General features: G+C 53.7%; 2 protein-coding genes across 5 annotated transcripts in view; one reads left to right on the top strand and one right to left on the bottom strand.

Moving 5' to 3' along the window:
* Positions 1-2611, top strand: part of Sergef (secretion regulating guanine nucleotide exchange factor) — a 227812-nt gene extending 225201 nt beyond the window's left edge. The window contains exons 11-12 of one of the 3 annotated variants that reach the window (XM_063251774.1): positions 1805-1924; positions 2136-2611. In XM_063251774.1, the coding sequence (XP_063107844.1) occupies positions 1805-1924; positions 2136-2149 (134 nt within the window). In that variant the 3' untranslated portion in view covers positions 2150-2611. Of the gene's footprint in view, positions 1-1804 lie in introns of all 3 variants that reach the window. The other 2 variants (XR_010048390.1, XM_063251771.1) reach the window with 2 other exon arrangements.
* Kcnc1 (potassium voltage-gated channel subfamily C member 1) overlaps positions 229-17071 on the bottom strand; it is a 38793-nt gene continuing 21950 nt past the window's right edge. Inside the window, exons 2-4 of one of the 2 annotated variants that reach the window (XM_063251768.1) lie at positions 10251-11184; positions 3602-3811; positions 229-1615 (exon numbers count right to left, since the gene is read on the bottom strand). In XM_063251768.1, the coding sequence (XP_063107838.1) occupies positions 1551-1615; positions 3602-3811; positions 10251-11184 (1209 nt within the window). In that variant the 3' untranslated portion in view covers positions 229-1550. The remainder of the gene's footprint in view (positions 1616-3601; positions 3812-10250; positions 11185-17071) is intronic. The other variant, XM_003465726.5, reaches the window with a different exon arrangement.

Here is a 17071-nt window from a genome sequence, read left to right on the forward strand (position 1 = left end):
CCGAGACCTGCCTCCCTCCCCCAGTCCAACAGGATGGGCAACACAACGGGCCATCCTGCCCAACCAACCTGGAGAGACCAGCTTCCTCCTTGGGGCCTGACTGTCCTCCACTGGGTTGGCAGGAGCAGTAGCCATAGCCAGGGCTTACCCCAGGCCAGCCATAGCAGACTGGAAGCCCAGAAGCGAATCGCGACACTGCCTGGAGGCAATAAAAACCCAAATCCATGCTTCATCTCAAAAGTCAGCTTTTTATTTCTGGGGCCAGGGCCCAGGGAGGGGAGATTGTTGAGCTAAAGCATTGTTGCTCTCTTTCCAGGAAATGTGAGCTGCAATGAAAGCTCGAGATGTTGCATTTTTTCAACCCAAGCGTGTGTTTTCAAAAATATCATCCATCTCCCCCCCAACTAATTTTAGAATCAGACCAAAGCCAAGCTACTGTCCTCTGTTTCTGTTGGGAAAATACTATATTTATTCGAGATGCAGAAGCGTGTCTCTGCAAACCTCCGATTGCTTCAGGAAAACAAATCTGCTTTAAACTATACAGAAACCATGATACAAAATTTATTTCATGCTCAAATCGCTTTGCATAACATTGGGCATGCAGTTTTTAACTCTGAAGTACTAATTGCATACAGTGCCAGATTGTGCCTTGGTAAAAGTGGAGGAGGGCGCCCCTCCTGTGGTCCTGAACTTTTGGTGCTCTACATCCTGGTTTCAAAATAACACTTGGAAGATCCATAAGGTGCTGATTATTTACTATTAACAATTTGTTATGAAAGTTGGTCACTGAATCTACACACCAGTAAGATGAGAGAATCAACCTAGACTAGCCGCTGTCAGGGTCTTGGGGAGGCGTGTGCTGGGTCACAAGCATGCCAAACGGAAGAGGACGGCAGTGCGAGCTTCCACAATTCTATGTGAAGCAAAGTTCTCAGTTTCCGTGTGAGAGACGCGCTATGAAGGTGAGGTCAATATGACCGATGTCTGACCGACTACCCTTTTCGGAACCTTTACTTTCCATCTTGTATACAAACAGGGGAGTAATCCTTTGCCCATCCCCATCTTTTTCCTACCCATCCCACCCCACCCCCACTTCCAGAAATGTACAGGTTTCTACTGATCGATCGCTGTTACAGTTGGGCTTCACCAATGTGTGTAAAAGTAAAAAGCTCTGAAAGAAAATATGGGACTTTTGCTTTTTTCTTTTCATTATCGTTGTTGAGGGTAATCATACAGTTGCAGGGGGTTGGTGGGTTTGATTTGCTGGGTTTTTCTGTTTAACTTCATGCAAGTCATGCTAAGGAACCCCTCCACCCCCCTTCCCAATAAAATAAAATTTTTTAAATATGAAAAGAAGAAAAAAAACACCTCTACGGTCAGTTACCATTTGGCCGTAGAAAAAGCTACGTCCGTCCTAGTACAATGCCTGTGCCACTCGGACTCGTCCGGCAAACCTGCATGGCGTGAATTACTCTGTCCGAGGGTGAGGAGGGGCTGCAGGTCCACCCAGATGCTTAATAGCCACCAGTGTCCTCGGCCAAGCCGCCTGGTCAAGTCACTCTCACAGCCTCTGTCGGCATATACTTAGCAATGACAGGGCTTTCTTTGCAAAGATCTGTATGTAAAGAATACAATTAACACTTGAGCTTCTCTTCTTGGCTTTCCCATCCCGCTTGGTACTTAGTTTTTAAGGAAGTAAGAGGAAAGACAGAACAGCCACATGCAGAGGCAGGCAGGTTCTTCTCCAGCTGGCTTGTTTCCCATGCAGTGAGCCAGCCTAGCAACCTCTTTCTTTCCCTTCTAGGGGAACGAGTGGAGTTCCTACTTGTCCTACTCTCCACACGGTCTTCAGCACCTGCCAGGCTTTCGCTCAGAATCACCCCCAGAAAAACAAGTCCCCAGCGGCTGCTACGGATCTGGAGAGGTGGGGCATGTGGACATAGGTGGGACCTTGCACCCTTGGCACCTCCCGGAGACTCTGGGCACCTAAACCAGGATAGGATGGGTAATGGGTATCACCTGTGGACAGCAGTTGCTGCTGGGCTCTGGCTGCTACAGAGAGATGGTCTACCTTTGCCCCCACATTCCCTGGGCTGCTAGAAGCACAGTACAGAGACTCCTGTCTGTTCTTCTAGGCCGTACCAACTGATCAACATCAAGATGAAGGAGAAAGGCAGCCATGAGACCTTGCTGGGCAGGGCACAGCCCCTGAGAAAGGTCTCCCTGCCCCTCTCCGGGGAGGCCCCTGCTCCTGGGCCTTCTAGAGTCTCCACATGGGAAAAAGCCACTTGCAAAGTGGAGCAGCAGGCCCATCCATGGATGGCACCAAGGATGGCAGCCCTCCCCAAGGCTGGCAGCCCTCTGCCATGCAGCACCATGCGGGGGATGGTACACCGTGCTGAGATCCCGGGGAGCTCCAGACAGAGCAAGGAAGCAGGAGCCAGCCTAGATCAGGTGGGCACAACTAAGCACTAGTGACCCAAAGGACTTTTCTTTTTGTGTCATTGTAGGCTGCCGTTCCTCTTCTAGGTTTGCGCTTGATTCTGGAGTCTGTTTTCTCTTTGCATCTGGTTTAGTCACTTCTTCAAATACTAAAGCAGTTGACAATGGCCACAGGCTACACCATCTGTTGCTCTCAAAAATCCAAGTACTTATCTGACCCAACCTGTGCCCTCTACCAGCAAGCATCGATGTGCACATGTGAGGCACTCCAGACATGCATGAGCTGCCCAGCCAATCCACTACACCGAAGAAGGTTGGCCCATCTTCCAGGCCTGGGGTGCTCTGTACACTCCCAAGGCTCTCCCCAGTCCATGCTCAAGCTCTACTAGAAGCCTCTTTCCAACGGGGTCAGCCCAAAGTTCTGACTACTGCACAAGGAAACCACCCACAGAGGCCATTGGTGGTGTCAGCCCTCACGACCCACAAGGGGGCGCTCACCACACTGGGGCAGTGGCCCGGGAACATGGGGATCTAAGGTACTGCACACATTCTCTTGGCCCCCCTTGTCTTAGCAAGTTGTTTATCTGCCACTATTCTGGCACACATCTTAGCTCTGTAAGCACAATGGCCTTGTCCCCAAACCCTGACACTTCCCCTCTTACTAGCCTGTTGATTCTCTTTGAAGGATGTGTCTTCCATAATATGGATCTTGGGTTGCTAAGCTCACAGGTCCTGACTGAGTCATGCCCACCCATCCCATTACCCTCCTCAGCCAGGGGAAAAGAGATCATGTTGCCTCCTGAAACTGCCCTGCCCCTACTGAAGTAGCCTGCAAGAGGCTCTTCCTGCGTCCCTGGTTACCCTTGCCTTGGAGTCATGGCCCATACTCTGCCAGCCTGTGCCAAGCCTCTTTCTACTACCCTAGCTCAATGCCAACCTACCACTGCCTGGGCCTCAGTTTTGCTCTGCCAGCCTAAATCCCCTCTGGTGAAAAGGAACTCAGACCTCCAGGGACCAACCCTGTGGGACTCCCTCCATCCTTGCCCACCTTTCTGTGCCTGCCTGCCCCCAGCACCCCTCCCCCGCCACCCTGCCCACCCATCTGCAGGAGCGCAAGGCGGCCCAGCCGGTGCACAGAGCTCCAGCTTCCTCTACATACCCTTTCTCATTCCTCCACCAGGTGGGCACGCGTACTCCCCGGTTGATAAGAGGAAGCAGGGTCCGTATCTCTCGCGGGTGCCCGAGCGTGTAAAGGGCAGGCCCTCATCAGGAGTGAGGGCCTGGTCTATGTGGGGGCAGTCTTCGTTCGCCAGCGCGGCCTTCGCCACCTCCCCATTCAGTTTGGAATCTTCAAACATATAAGCAGAAGCTATTGAGACACTAAAAACTGTTTAGTGAGGGGGGGACAGGCCGGAGGTGGGGCTTTGGCAAAGGGTAGCCCATCCCAAGGATGGCAAAGCAGCGGGCCACGGAGGAGGGTGCAAGGCCCAGGTTGGGAAGGGGCTCAGTTCATTCCAGCAGCCTCCTGGCTACCCACAGTGCAGGGAGGGGTGGGACTCTTGGGTTTGCTCAAAGTTTGCAAAAAGATGAATTGGTGATGGGCCCAGCATGTGTACTTGGGGCCAGGCCCAAAGCCCAAGACGGGGCTGATGAAACAGGATGGTGTGGATGCAGTCATGGGGAAAGGGCCAGACACAGCTCAGGGAGAGACAGACAGACACGCAGAAATGCTGCAGTCCAGAGAGGGCCTTCCAGACCCCCCTTGCAGCTGACCAGAGCCTGACTGCCTCACCTCAACACCCAGGCATCACTCGTGCTTCCCTAGCTGAATCCAGACCTCATCCAATCCACAGCACTCCGCCCCCATTTGGATCCCATCCGATCTCTTGATTCATGTGGCAGTCACCCCTACCAAAGGATGGCTCAGCCTGTCCCCATCACTCAGCTGATCACTGTGGTGTCTCATCTCCATATAGACTAGATTTGGCCAAATCTTCTGCCCTGTCCCCTCAAGGACCCAATCTTGTCACTTTGTGGCTCTGTCTGCCATTCAGTGTAGGCCTGCTCACACTCTCCGCTCTGTCCCACAAGGATCCAGACTGGTCATCCTGATTCCCCATGCCATGAAAAGGCCTGGTCACACGTTTCAACCCTGTCCCCACAGGTGCCCAATCTGCCTGGCCTGCCCTGTTCTCCATGCACACCAGGCCTGGTTACACACTTTACTCTGTTCCCTGCACACACCAGTTTGGCTTCTTCATCTACTTCGTCTCCACACAAAGCCAGCACTCAGTCCTCCTGGCCTCCCACACACACCAAGCTAGGGTCCTCCCAGCAGGCCCGGTCAGCTTGCACAGCCATAACGGGAATGTAGGCATGAGGCTGTGACGGGGGGACAGGGATGTGGGAAGGACTCCCATTCCTGTCTCCCGTCAGTGTCCCCAGCAAAGCAGAGCAAATGAATGTGTAGAAGACAAAAGCAGTTGATGGACCAGGGTGAAGGAAATTCGTGGCAGCCTGTGAAGGAACCTGGGAGGAAGTTTGGGGCCATCTTTGCAGAAGGGTAGGGGGTTGGGAGGGGTAAAGTGTGGCCAGAGCAAGGAGCCCTATAGCTCCCAATTCCAGATCCAGGGAGGCCTTGGGCTGGCAGAGGTGGCTCTGACTGGCTTTGTTCCCACCCTGTCACTCTTAAGTACTTGACCCAAGTTCTCTGCCCTCACAGCGGAATCTTCCTAGCCAGGGTGGATCCAGCTCAAACAGCGCACCTAGGGTGAGCCTCAAGGGTGGCCCGCTTGAGGAAGAAGGAAACCAACATGGGCCACCAGAGTGGGGGAGGTGCTGCCAAAGGCCAAAGGGGAAGCTGACAACAATTTCCGCCTGGTCTGACACTCCTGTGATCCTGCTTACATCAGTAACTGCACGAAGGAGTGATCCTTCCCCGCATGCACACACTCGGCGTGCACGTGGGTGGGATCCACACCCGTGTACATATTGTGTCACTACAAAGAGGCAGTCAGTCAAAAGAGAAATGGACCAATCAGATTTATTCGTAAAGCAAATCCAAAAAAATCCCATCATAATTTTGGAACTTAAAAAAAAAGTCTCTCGTACAAGATGGCAAAGCATTTCATGTACAGTACGTTTCTTGACAAATCCCAGGGGCTTCGCTCCCCAATTGTTCTGAACCAGAAAGGCCAGTTACCAAGGAAACTCTGACACCATGTGACAGGGGCTGGGGGCTGCCTACTGTAAGGGGATGAATTTGGTGGCACATGTGTGCTCAGAGACAGGCCTTGGGGGCCTCCTCCCCAAGGGTCTCTGGGCTGGGAATGGCATGGCCATGAATGGGGTGAGGCTGTGGGACCTGGGATCCACGGTACCCTGCATGATTTTTCCTTGGGGGAAATCAGTGGGCCTCCCAGGAGCACCTGGCCAGGAGGGGAGTAAGACTTGCCATCTCTTTCTTGGCCATCAGCTATCATTGGAGCTTGTCCAGGGGAGGGGTCGAAGGTGGCTGCCTCTCTGTCTCTGCCTTCACAGACGTGCAGCCTAAGACCCCTCCTCTGGCTCTGTCCCCAAACTCCTGCCCCAGGGCTCTCAGAACTTTAAAGAGCCCAAAGTTGGGCTGATTTTTCCCCAAAGGCACAGGGACAAAGAGCAGCCGTCAGGGATACCTGGCAAGCGGGTTTGCAGGACACTCCCGGGCCTGCTCCTTTCTCCCAGCCCTGACCTCTGACGAGGGGACTATGTTGGTTTCTGTGCAACTGGGGGTGCTGTCAGGAGCTGGGATGCCCACCCCTGAACACACTCCAGTGGGGAAAACAAGGAAGGGACAACTGTCTAGCCTGGGGAGCTGGTGAAAAGCATCACAGGTGTAAGTGTACCCGAGCTCTCCACCCCATGCCCCGGCCCCTGCCCTGGCCCCAGCCTTTGGATAAGATGACAGCCAGGAGCCTTGGTTCCCACCTGCTTTCCCCAGGACCCACTAAACCCACAGGCCTGTGACAATGGAATGAACATGGGCAGCGTCTCAGATGGTTTCCAGGCTTTGAAATGGGCTGAGATGAGCGTCCATGAGAGGGTCATTTTTTTTTAAACTTTAGAGCAAGGAGAACCTGAGTGGCCGGGCCTTCAGCCCACAGGCTGGCTTTTCTGTCTCATCTTCGGGCACCGCCGACGTACTTACTGTTCACACCGTGGCGGGCGCCAGGGGGTACACGCTGGGGTGGGATGGGGGTTGCTGGGTATATCCTTGGGTTTACCCCCCAGAGGTCTGCCCAGATGGGGACTCAGGGGAAAAGGTCCCAGGCTAAATGGGAACGGTCTGTGAGACATAATCACGAGAACCAACACAAGTCATGCAACAAAACGAGGAGAGAGAGAGAGACATGATTAGTGGAGAAAGAGAGAATGTGAACAACATGGAAAAGAACACCTACACCTGGCTCTCGTACCCTGATCAATTCTCCACTGCGCCCCTCAGCCCACCAGTGACACTGAGACCCACTGGGTCCAAGCTGCCAACTCCACCTGGCTGCTGGATCCTGTCCATTCAACTCTACCCCCTACCGTCACCCTCCCTGCCCCAAGGACTAGCACTGCTCCCTGGGCAGCTATCACGACCCGCCGAGGACAGGTGGTGGTGGGGAGATAGAGGACTTTGAGCTCTGTTGTTCTGGGAAAAACCCATACCCCAACGATGACCCAGAGGGTGTGGGTGACATCCAGGGCCCCAGGGAGGGGCTTCTTTGGGACTTTGCTGTTGCCTGAGCTTCAGGAAAGAAGCTTGACTGCCACCCTCCCTCCTTGCCACACCCCTGCTCGCTTATGATGGGCCCTATATGCCTGGTCACTGCACCACAAAGGACTGACCCACAGCAGAGGTGCAGATATGGACAAGACACATGTGAATGGACATGGCAGGACAGAGGGAGTGCTCCACGATACGCAGAGCAGGCGGCTTCTGGAGAGAGGGGCAGCTTCTCCTGGGCTTTCAGCCCCAAGCACACCCTGGATGTACTCTCCTGGCCTCTTCCTCCGTGGCCTGACACCCAGGTGAGAACTAGACCCTTAACAGTCCCCAGGACAAGACCCACACACACTGACACCATGCCATGTCTCAGAGAAAGAGATTGGGTCATCCCTGGGACAGACATACAAACTGAGGTTTTCGGGGTGACCAGGAAGGGGAGGAGAAGAAAGGAGCTGTTAGAAGCCTAGGAGGCCTAGGAGGGGAGTGGGGAGCCCTCAGGGTTCAGCATGCTGTACTTGGGCTGAGAGGTGGAACTGGAGAATCCTGTAGGCTCCCTACAGATCACAGTGCCTTCCTGTCCTGTCTTCTCCCAGACTCTCACAAACTGGTCCCACACCCAAGCATAGGCCCAAGCAGATGACAATGGAGCGGAGCCCAGTGCAGAGGTGGGAAGGAAGCCTCATCTTGGTGACAGAGCATCCAGATCTCACACACAACTTGTGGAAGGAATAGGGTTCTGGGGAGGGACAAGGCTTGGCGTAGGACCTGGGTCCCTGGGCTGAGCCAGGAAGGTGGTTTGAACACCAGGACAGCAGTGACACCACCAAGGGAAGTGAGTGCTCAAGAGGGCACTGGGAATGGGCATGGAGGCTGCGGGGAGAGCAAGGTATCCTCTACAGAGGGCAAGCTGGGGCATCCCGGTGCCTCCTTGGCCGTAAGACTGTTCAAACCAGAGCTCTCTGGGTCCCTGAAACCTGGAGCCAGGGTGAGGTAGCAGCCAAGGGTAGGGTCACTGAGGCTGAGGAAGGGTTGTTGAACCTAGGTGACCGAGCTGTCTCTGGCCCTAGGTAGTATGCATGTCAAAACTGTGTGTGTATACATGTGTGCCTGTGCCTGTGTATGTGATGTGTGGGCCCACACATGACCCCTCAGCACATGGGGTATTAATACTGCCTAGGCATGCAGAGGAATCTGTCCCTACTTGGAGTGGATGGGCACCCTCGGTGGGCTGCCCTGAGGGCCCCACATTTGGAACACCAATCTCAAAAGACACACGTTTGGGAGGACACACTGGAAGGGGCCGTGGTGCCCGAGGGGTGCCCCTTGATGGGTGCTTCTGCAGCGCTTCCCCCAGAGTCCCAGCATCTGTCCTTACCCTAAGGAGATCAGGTGGATGCCTAGTCCAAAGCAGGGCATGGGCAGGGGCCACAGTCATGAATTGGTCAACAGCCTTCCCCTTCTGTGCTCCATTCCAGCCTCTGATATCTCTGTTCACCTCCTGTCCCAGCCTAGGACACTGACCACATCCTCTCACTGCCTACAGGAATCCTGGAAGGGGAAGGTAGGGGGCTGGGAGGCCCCCATGGGCAGAGAACTAGGCCTTGCAGCTGGTGCTGTGGCTGGCACAGTGGTGGGATGGAACCCGAACAGGACTGGGATGGGATGGTGGGTCAGAAAGCATGGCAACGGGGCAGGAGGTCAGTCATCCACTGAGGGAGGCCACCCGAACCAAGAGGGAAACTTCCTCACCTGGGGCTGCACTTGCCTGGGCGGTGCCAGACCTGGGCACAGGGATGTCTTTCCTAGACTAAATGCATCTAATCTCTCATCTATTGCACCCTTTCCTAGCTCTGTCCTGTCATTCTTCTCTGGGTCATCCATTTCTTTGAGATCCCTGTGTCCACAGAATAAGTCGATGGTATTCCATGGATAGAGGTAGACTATGGGCTTTATATCTTCGGACCAGAGCCCCATGATCAACTTTATGTGCTATGTGCAGATTCTCATAAAACTGAGAAAGTCCCATAACGAACCACTAGCCATGGAATATTAGAATATATCCCATGGTGACTAGTATTGTTTCATGGGCCCCTCCCCCTCCCTGACCCCCAGTGAATTCATGGGAAAGTGGTTGAACACTGGTTGGGATGTCTTGTATTGCTGCTGCGGTCCCTATCGCTGGACGTGGAGACAACCCTCAGTAGGAGGGTGTTGCTGGTCTGTAGTGCTTTCATCTAAGCTGCCCTGGGTGGTGGCCCCTTCTAGTCCTTTCCTCACCAGCCATTTCCATCAGAAGGTCACTAGAAACTCCCACTGGGCCATCAACCCAAACAGACATTGTGAAAGCCAGAGTCACTCCAACAGGTTCCTAAAGATAATCGCTAAACTCTAGAGTGGTGGTAGAGGATGAGTTGGTTCAGCATGCTATGGGGTAAGTAAGCTTGTCACAGCGGGCTAGGGCGTCTCCTAGGAAGGACCTGGAGCTAGGCAGCCGGAATCGGAGCAGGAATTCTACTCAGCTATGAAGTCAGGTTCTGCCAGGGCTGAGAATCCTTGCTACTGCCTCTGCAGGGACCCTCCTGCCTGGCTCCCATGTACCATGTCTACACAGCCTGAAAAGTACCGTGTTAAGGACCAAATCAAAAGCTGTCTGGCACCTTGAGCACACCCGCCCCCACCTTGCTCCAACACTAGGTCAGTAGCCTGAGTCAAGGACTCACGCTTGACTCCTGCCCACCTGAGCAGCAGCCCCCGGGCTCCTGCCAAGACAGTCCTCAGCAATCTCATGGGCGTGCGGTCTCTTTGGAACATCACAAGACCAGCCACATCAACCTTCTTACCCAGGGCCACCAGTGAGGTTCCTCTAGCGGGCTCTTGCCTTCTGAATATGGCCGCCCAGCATTTCCCTGGGCCCCCAGGCTCCACAGCTCGAGACTGAGTGCAGCGTCCGGGGTCGCCCACGGAACTAAGGAAGCAGTCTGACTGAATCTGGAATCATCACTACAGGGGGCGGAGGTGAAAGGTCAGATTGACATGCCTCTAAGAGGTTTCCTACCTGCTCTGTTAATTTCTAAAATTTCTTCCTGGGCCAGCGGACATGTGTCACTCTGAGTACTGTGGTGTGGAGAGTTTACGACCGATTTACAATAATTGGGAGATCCCAGCTGCGGCGGCCGTGGAATATGCTTCTTTTTTTTCTTTGGTAGTTTCTGCTTAGCCATGGCTAAGGAGTAGTACATCCCAAAATTGTTCACGATGACAGGCACCGGCATGGCAATGGTCAGCACGCCCGCCAACGCACACAATGCTCCCACCAACATGCCAGACCACGTCTGCGGGTACATATCTCCGTAGCCCAGCGTTGTCATGGTCACCACAGCCCACCAGAAGCCAATGGGGATGTTCTTAAAGTGCGTGTGCTCACTGGCGCTGGGGTCATTGGGCTGTGCCCCTATCCTTTCAGCATAGTAGATCATGGTGGCAAAGATGAGCACGCCCAGGGCCAGGAAGATAATGAGCAGCAGGAACTCATTGGTGCTGGCGCGGAGCGTGTGGCCTAGGACTCGCAGACCCACAAAGTGGCGGGTCAGCTTGAAGATGCGCAGGATACGCACGAAGCGGACGACACGCAGGAAGCCCAGGACATCCTTGGCGGCCTTGGAGGACAGGCCACTTAGGCCTACCTCCAGGTAGAAGGGAAGGATGGCCACAAAGTCAATGATGTTGAGTGAGTTCTTGATGAACTCTACCTTGTTGGGGCAGAAGACGACACGCATGAGGAACTCGAAGGTGAACCAGACCACACACACGCCCTCGATGTAGGTGAGGAAGGCCTCCGTCTCTGCCTCCCGGTAGTAGCGCACCTGTGTACCGTTGCGCACGTTCTCAATCTCCGTCTTGTTCACAATGGGGTTGAAGCGCTCGTGGGTCTCCAGGCAGAAGGTGGTGATGGAGACCAGGATGAAGAAGAGGGAGGCAAAGGCCACATACTGTGGGCAAGAAACACACAGTGTCAGAGGGAGCCCCTCCCACACCGAGGGGAGACACTTGGGGTCCCTTGCATCGGGTCCAGGCACAGGGCCCGATCAGGGGAACAATGCCTGTGCAGGGCCCCTTTCAACATGACCCAAGCGGACACGCCATGTTTGCTTCCTTGGGGTTTGAGGGCTGTGTTCTCTGGCCAGGCCTGCTGGCTAAAACCCTCCTCCTTCACCGTGCATGCTTTCTTTCCCGGTGGCCACACTGGGAAGGTGCCTGGGTCTACCAAGTACCCTCACCAAACTGTTACCTGACTGGAGAATAAGCAGTTATAGGAAGGTGACGTTTGGAGGTGACTGGTTGAACCTGAAGCTATGGAACAGATCAAGATGACTTAGCTTGCTAGAGCTACCATTTATAAAAAATGAGAGTGGGCAGCCATGGCCCCCTTTGAGGCCACTCTCTCCCAGCGCTGGTCTGCTAGCCGAAGGAGTGCCAAGGCCTCCCCTTGCATTGGGCACAGCCAGGCAGCAGTTGCCTTAGTTTGCTTTGATGAGCACCCTGGACCCTGAGGGGAGTCCAAGGAGGCCTAGAACAGCCCTGTCTGAATTGACCACAATCACGGGGCATGGCACCCAACCTGACAGGGATCTGAGACCCAAGAGTTAGCTGGGTCTTCCAAACCATATTCTGGGATGAAGGTAGGGAGGGGAAAAGTGGAAGGATGATGTCAGTATTTCAGATTGACAGAATGGGAGCAGTCTTCAGAGATGGTCTGGTCTCAGCTACTGCGTGCTACAGATGGGAAGAGGCCTGACACCGAAGGAGACCTGTCCAGGTTGCTCATTACTATATATTCATCTCCTGTTTTAGAGCATTGTATAAGCTTTAAAACCTTTTTTTCTGGGCTACTTTCAAGCGTGACCCACATGCACCCTTCCATTTAACTACCTCTTGTTTCACTTATCTACTGTATTCGTTTTCCTTTCCTCCCTCTTCTCCTCCCTTCCATCCATTTATCCCTCTTGACTTGCATTCATACACCCACCCATGCATGCATCCTTCCATCCTTTCTTCCTTCTCTTTTCCTTCTTTCTTTTCTTCTACCTGTATATCCATTCATAAGCCTTCTTTCTCTTTCCTTTTGCTCTTCTCTTCCTTTCTGCTTGCCATTCCATCCATCGTTTTTCTTCTCTCTGCTTTTTACCATCCCTGCTCCCCTCCTTCCCTTCCCTCCTTTAATCCACCCATCTACCACCCACCTATCCACTTATCCATTGGTTCATTCATCCATCCTTTCTTCTTGGCACTCCTCACCAGTCACCAAGTTATGCCAAGCACAAAGTGAAATCAGGCTTCTGTCCTGCTCCTCGGGAGTTCTGAGCCAGCTAAGGGTGAAGAATTTATCCAGACACCAACACAGTGGAGAAGACCAGTGACCCCCTCAGCCCTGTGAAGTAGGTGGGGTGGGGAAAGGTGACAGTGATATGTGCACTCCTGCGAGAGGCAGGGTAAAGACTTAAATCGAGTTATTCCAACCCTGTAAACCTCTTCTCTCAGATAGCTTTGAGCTGGTGCCACAGGGGAAGACCAGGAAAGCAAAGTGGAACAATTACAAGAGGTTTCCTCCTCAAACCCAAGCTCGCCTAGATCAGAGCTGTTTCCATCTCCAGCATCGCCCAAGCTTCTAGAGCTGAAAAGCTCATCTCCGTCTACTGGATGCGTGGCCCATGATTACTCTGGAATCCCCATCTTGGAGCCTGCATTCACAGTGCAGACTCCCTGAGGACAGGCCATGCTGCCAGCCATGCCCCTGCCTGGCCCTTTCATAGGCAGAGAGGAACAGGCCCCCTGCGAGTATCTGAGGGAAACCCAGAGGCCCAGCCCTGCACACGCTGAGCTCCTGACCCTGACCAATGGCAGAGGCAGAAGGGACCGCCCTGTCCCATGCTCTGCCATCCACCAAGACAGACCCCTCCCATATCCTCTCACTTCCGTCATCTGCATCTTGACTCAACAGGGTCACTGCCATCAGAACAGGTTTTAGGCTTCAGTCTCGGCCACACAGTTACCAGAGAGAGCCGCCCATGGGAATCCTTCTGCCAGTGCCAGCTGCTCATGCTGCCTATAGAGAAAAGCTCAAACTCCTCAGCCTGGCACATGATGATCCCCATGCCCTGGCCTCACCTGGCTTGAAGGGTCCTCTCCTTTCCTGTACCCAACAGTCCTGCCACATGTGACTCCCTCCCATTTCTGATCACAAGGTGGCTTCCTCATCTTCGTGGCTTTGCACCTGCTGTTTGTCCTATGGCAGAGTGTCCCTGCCAGTTTCTAGCTGGCAAAATCCCATTTATCTGTCAGTGCCCCATTAATAGCCCTTCCCTTGGAGGAAGGCTCCCACTGGCATATGTGGCCCTGGTAGGCAGCAAATAAAGGGACTCCCCAAGGAATCTCCACCCACCTTTGGGAGCCAATGAATCTGCCTCCAATTCCAGCTCTTTAATGCTTGGGAGGCTCCCGGGAATAGCCAGATAGGATATTGATATTCCCAGAGCCCTGGAAGTTCCGGTGCCCCTGAAGGCCCTCAGTGTTCTCATCTCCCTTGCCCTCTCACAGTACAGATCCTGATGGAGAAACTGAGGCCCAGGAAGAGGTCAAGCCTTATAAAATAGAAATATCCTTGGTTACCAGGGATCAATGGAGTGGAGGTGGGCAGCAATGGCCAGGCCTAGAGCTGACACTAGGATGTTCTTTCCAGGAAGTGGAAGAGCTGTGCCTCTCACCTGTCGAGGCTCCCTAGTCACCTGCCTTCCTGGCCTTTGCTGCCACAAGCTTGGTCATCCTCTGTCCAGGCAGAGCCCCAGCAACACCCTGATGCAAGCAGACCCCTAGAGGGCTGTGGAGGAAGCCACTCCTGGCTTACTCAGATCCCAAAGTTGCCCTAATCCCAGGAAGCGGAAGCAAAGCAAACAGTACAGCGCCTGGGTGTCTCTGGTTGGCACGCCATGTCCTTGCACTGGCTGCAGCCAGTGCAAGGACAGCGGAGTCACTGGTGTCCTCTGTTCATGTCGAGACCTGACTGAGTACAGAAAGGAGAGGGAAATGCAACCAAAGCTTGTGGACCTACTCTGGGCCTTAGTCCTTGCCCCGATGTGGCAGAACAGGTGGCCATATCCCCACTGTGTCAAAAAGTAAAGCCAGGAACTCAGAAGTTTAGGGGCTAAGTCACATTTTAAAGCTAATGATGAAGCTGAGATGTGGACCCAAGGTTACTGAGCTGTGTCACCACCAAGCCACCAAAGCTCTTGTGGTAAAACCCACATCCCTCTCCTCCTGGGTAGCTGGCCCCAGGCTGCTACTGGACTATTGCATCTTGGCTGGCCCAGGCTCCCTAGAACAGGCTATACCAACCCCACGACAGAGAGGCCAGGGGCAGCTGTATCCACAGGCGGGGCCTGGCCACCCCTGAATCATTCTGAGAACTTAGTGCCCAGGCCTTGATGGCACCTAGGGCAGAAGCAGTGTGGGTTGAGGATTAGTGATGAAAGCAGGCTCGGACCGTCCAGTCTGCACCCCAATTAGTTGCCCCCCTGCAGACCCACTGAGAGAGATGGTTTCAACCTGCCCATTGAACTAAGTCAGAATATGGAACAGGAGCATGGGATGGGAAATCCTGGGGTCAGCTGACCTCCAGCAGGGAGGGAAGCCAAGCCTGGCAGACCTGGAACAACAGGCCTTAGAGCAGCCTTTGCCCCTGGTTCTGTCACCTACAGGGCAAGAGGAAGAGGCTAAACCCCTTCCAAGCTGTTTGCCTCCCATTCCCCAGTCACCCAAACACCACACACAATGACCCAGTCACGCAACCCAGAATATACAATTTCTCTCTGCTAAGCGCAGGTACATGAGCACACCAACTACACCCTGTGGCCTCACTCATACACAGAGAACACAGGCACATTTGTAGAGCTTGCTAAGACCACCACGGCGTGCCAACCAGAGACACCCAGGCGCTGTACTTAAGGGTGCACAGCATGTGCATGTGCGTGCTCACACTCATGTGCATATGATGGCAAGGAGTACCACGTGGCTGACCTGCACAGATCCAGGCCCTGCTGCCCGCCCTGCTGCCCTGCCCCCAGGCCGAGGCTGATTGGTGCTTCACCTCCCACAGCACGGGCAGCTCCAGTCTGCTCCACCTCTATCTCCTCAGCTGCCCCTGTTGCCCTCATCCTGCCTGGATTTCCTGTCTCCTGCCAGGTATGGTCTCCTTTCTCCAGCCACCTCCTGCAGTGGCTGAGCCCCACCACACCCAGGACCCAGTTGGTTGTGCACTCGGTCCCTCCTGGGTTGCTTTTGAGGTTAGAGACACAAAGGAGGCTGTGCCAGGCAGCGCGGGGGTAACTGGCACCCCACCTGGCCCATTGCGTGGCTGCCCTGTAAAACATCAAGACCACGCATGCACGTGAAGTGGCCTGACAATGCGGCATAAACCCAAGCTGGTAGTTTCTGATTCTTTTTCCTTTCCAGAAGCAAATCACAAACCATGAGAGACCCGCCAATTGTGTTCTAGAAAGTGGTAGCCATGACAACAGAGCAAGGCATCCCATTTCTATGGTAACCAGGGTGGTGAGGCTGTTGGCTGTAAAGTCAGACAAACCTACTAACGATCTGTTGACTTAAGGAGATGTTTTATAAATCACCAAGTTATTTTTATTGTAACCCCACCCCTGAAACCACAAATCAGAAAGGCAATTTACTATCTATTAAAATGACCAATATGTGCTGTGACTTTCATTTATGAATTACTTATGCCACAGTCATCATTTAAAAATTGTGCTTGCCTTTCAGAGCTGTTCAGGGTTCGCCATGGGGATCTCTGTTCTTGCAGTTCAGTGTCTCAGGAACATGAACCATGGTTTGGGGGCTGACTCTCTGGTCTGGCTGCTTACACATTTGCTGTGTGACCTCTTGGCAAGCCACTTCCCATCTGAGTCTCAGTGTCATCGTGGTGAAGGTGAGGGTTGGGCTGGGACCCTTTGAGGGTTCTAAAGCACAGCAAGGTTGCAGACCAAGAAGCCTCTGATTAGGAGAGCCCTGGCCAGGTCCAGGCCCAGGTCCCTAAAGGCTTCAGGTCAGTTTTTCTGCCTAATTAAATCTGCCCAGTGTGGGTGTGCAGTACTTGAGTTAATCCAGGCAGTCAGTGATGCAGAGCAGAGGGGATAGTAAATTGTCCTAAATAAATTGTTAGTTGAGTTGGGTTTGGAAACTGAATTAGACTCACCTGGGCTCCTTGGGCTGGGCATCCCCACAGTGGGGTGGGCTGATCACAGGCAGTTACGGGGGAGAGGAGGGACTCTGCAGGGTGCAGCCCCTTTTGGTTCTTCCCAGTGTCTCCATCATGGAGCTGAAGCCAGAGGCCCAAGCCTTCTCCCCTCCTGCTCCTAACTCTCCCCTGTTGCACCTGCTTGGGAGCAGTGTGTGTGCGTGGGTAGCTCTCTGCTGTGGTGTGAGCAGTGTGAATGCATGCAGAGTGTGGCCTGGGAGCCTGTGCAGGAAGTGCATGTGCCAGGGAGAAGGGCTGTCCCCTAACCATGCCTTAAGTGGTCATTATATGTGGTGTACGTGTAGGTTGGAGAAGTAGGGGGGCACATGTGAGGTGTGTGCACATGACACTATCTATTGAGTGATGTGTGTACACGTGGAGAAATGTATAGGGTGAGGTATGTAGGGGTTATGCGTGGTTCGTGGTATGTGAATGTGCTTGTGTGTATGAGGCTGTGTGTGGGGCGCTGCATCTGTGTATGCATGGAGACATATGCACGCGTGTGTGTGTGTGTGGAGAGTGTGTGTATGTGAGCTAGGGTGTGCCTGTACATGTACAGGAACAAGGACAGTTTA

This window comes from Cavia porcellus, unplaced genomic scaffold (genome assembly GCF_034190915.1).
Source record: "Cavia porcellus strain 051 isolate PalLab524CR breed Dunkin Hartley unplaced genomic scaffold, mCavPor4.1 scaffold_6, whole genome shotgun sequence".
NCBI classification, from domain to species: Eukaryota; Metazoa; Chordata; class Mammalia; order Rodentia; family Caviidae; genus Cavia; species Cavia porcellus.